Source organism: Austrofundulus limnaeus, unplaced genomic scaffold, assembly GCF_001266775.1.
Source record: "Austrofundulus limnaeus strain Quisiro unplaced genomic scaffold, Austrofundulus_limnaeus-1.0 Scaffold794, whole genome shotgun sequence".
In the NCBI taxonomy this organism is placed as follows: Eukaryota; Metazoa; Chordata; class Actinopteri; order Cyprinodontiformes; family Rivulidae; genus Austrofundulus; species Austrofundulus limnaeus.
Window position 1 is genome coordinate 4,714 of NW_013953196.1, and position 1,953 is coordinate 6,666.

Sequence of the window (1,953 nt, forward strand, 5' to 3'; positions counted from 1 at the left end):
ACGCATTTTGATAATCAGAGAATGTTTATCAAAGTTACAGGAGAAAAGAGGACAGATGTCTTTTCTCCCTCAGTATGATTTCAGCCATGTATGGATTTTCTGTGGAAAAAATCTTATTTAACTAAAATAATCTTTATGGTTTAAGTTGATGAAACGTCAATGTGTATTTGTTTGAATCATATTTGCAAATGTTTTGAATTTGAAGTAATTCATTCTTCCAGTTATGTTTTTAAAGAGTTCTCATCAGATATAAACTAAACAGGTCATGATATGTTTTGTTTCTGAACTACACAGAAGCAATAATCTTTGTTTAGCTTCAGGAGGCGACGGCAAGTCTCTGAATTAACACATTCCCTGATATCTTCCTTTTCTATTCTAACCTCTGAAGACAGAACTAAGAAAATCCTCTTTAAATCACTAACACAGTTTCCGCCCGGAAAGTCCAAGAGCCAGAGTTTTTATTTTGAAATCGGGATTCAGTTTGGCATCGCCTTTCTTCCTACGGCTTGACGCGGTTGTACGCAGATGCTGAAGCACAGGCCTGGAGGGTTCAGCTGAGTGGGCGATCCTGACAAATTTTCTACTAACTGAGAGACCTTCCCAAATACCTGGATAGGTGACTGATCTCTTCTTTAAAGGTAAAGGTGGCTGTTACAAGCATTGCTGTCTGGCTGACGCTGAGCGAGGAGACGCCTTTTCTCTCTGGTTAACCCACATTTATTTAAGTTAAAAGTTAGGAAAGCTAACACCTTACTTTCCTCCTTTTCTTAAACCTCCCTTGCCCAACTAAGTTATTTGCCTCAAATGTCTGGTGTTCAACATCTAAAGCTTGATGTTTGTGTTCTATTTAAGTGATTGATTGACAATTAACGAAGCTCGAAGTGTGCTTGTTATTGTTGGTTCCAAACTTTTATAGGAAATTGATTGCTCACAATTAAGTGTACTGTAGTGATTTTGTGTGATTATGTAAAATAAATGATCGCATTTATTTATGGATCAAATCAAAATTCATTAACTGAAGCCACTTATTGTGTTGTCCCATTCACTTTGCACCGGAAGAATATTTACCAAAAACAAAAAGATCCTTGCTAAAATAATTTCCTTATAGCCTTGTTATAAGAAGGTAGGTGTGAATCCTACACTGCAAAAAAGGACAGCATTGATTTTCACTTGAGTGTGCAAATCAGTGTTACTGCACACTCAAGTCTGTGGCACATATGTAACACCATAGTCCAGGGTGTACCTCGCCTCTCACACAATGACTGTTGAAGATTGGCACCAGCTTCCCCTTGACCCAAAAAGGAGAAGTGCATAAAAGAAAATAGATGAGTATACAATGAGGGGGGGAGCTGTTATGTTGGTGAGACTTACTGGAGAAGGYGAGTTCAGCTAGAGGTATGTCACAGTCCAGGCAGTCATCAATGAAACAAATGCAGATTCTCTCTGCCTTCACCTCCACCCCAGACAGAAGAGCAGAATAACTGCTGGTGTTGGAGCCTGCATTGGCTCTGGAATTTTCCACCATGTTTTCTGCGTTCTCCAGCAGCCACGTGGCAGCCTGATCCAGATGACCTACAAAACACRAGTTAGTGGTCAGGTCAGATCTACACTTAGGTTAGAAGGTATGTGATACAGTATTATCAAACTTTCTCACCTTTGCAATAGGTCAGGGCTCTTTTGCAGTCCGTCTTTGTAAAACCAAGGTTCTGTAAATGGCTAAGCTTGATTTCTGCAGAGTCAAAAAAGTCAAAAGTTTTAACATACTCACACAGAAAAAAAATGAAACATTTAAACCATGGCCACATAAAAACCTCTGATCTAACAGTTCTTTGCAAAAAAGGTGTAAGTCTTAGCAACTGATGGTAGAAGGTAGAAATGACTCAGCCTGTAACTGAAAATATGGATGGAGGACAACAGAGCTGCTTCATGGAAGAAGAACCTCAGCTTAGCCTG

General features: G+C 39.3%; 1 protein-coding gene across 1 annotated transcript in view; it reads right to left on the bottom strand.

The window, feature by feature from the left end:
* vps13d (vacuolar protein sorting 13 homolog D) overlaps positions 1 to 1,953 on the bottom strand; it is a gene marked incomplete at both ends in the record, with an annotated part of 75,956 nt that overhangs the window by 4,130 nt on the left and 69,873 nt on the right. The window contains 2 exon segments of the mRNA XM_014028664.1: positions 1,372 to 1,572; positions 1,655 to 1,729. Coding sequence (XP_013884118.1) covers positions 1,372 to 1,572; positions 1,655 to 1,729 — 276 coding nt within the window.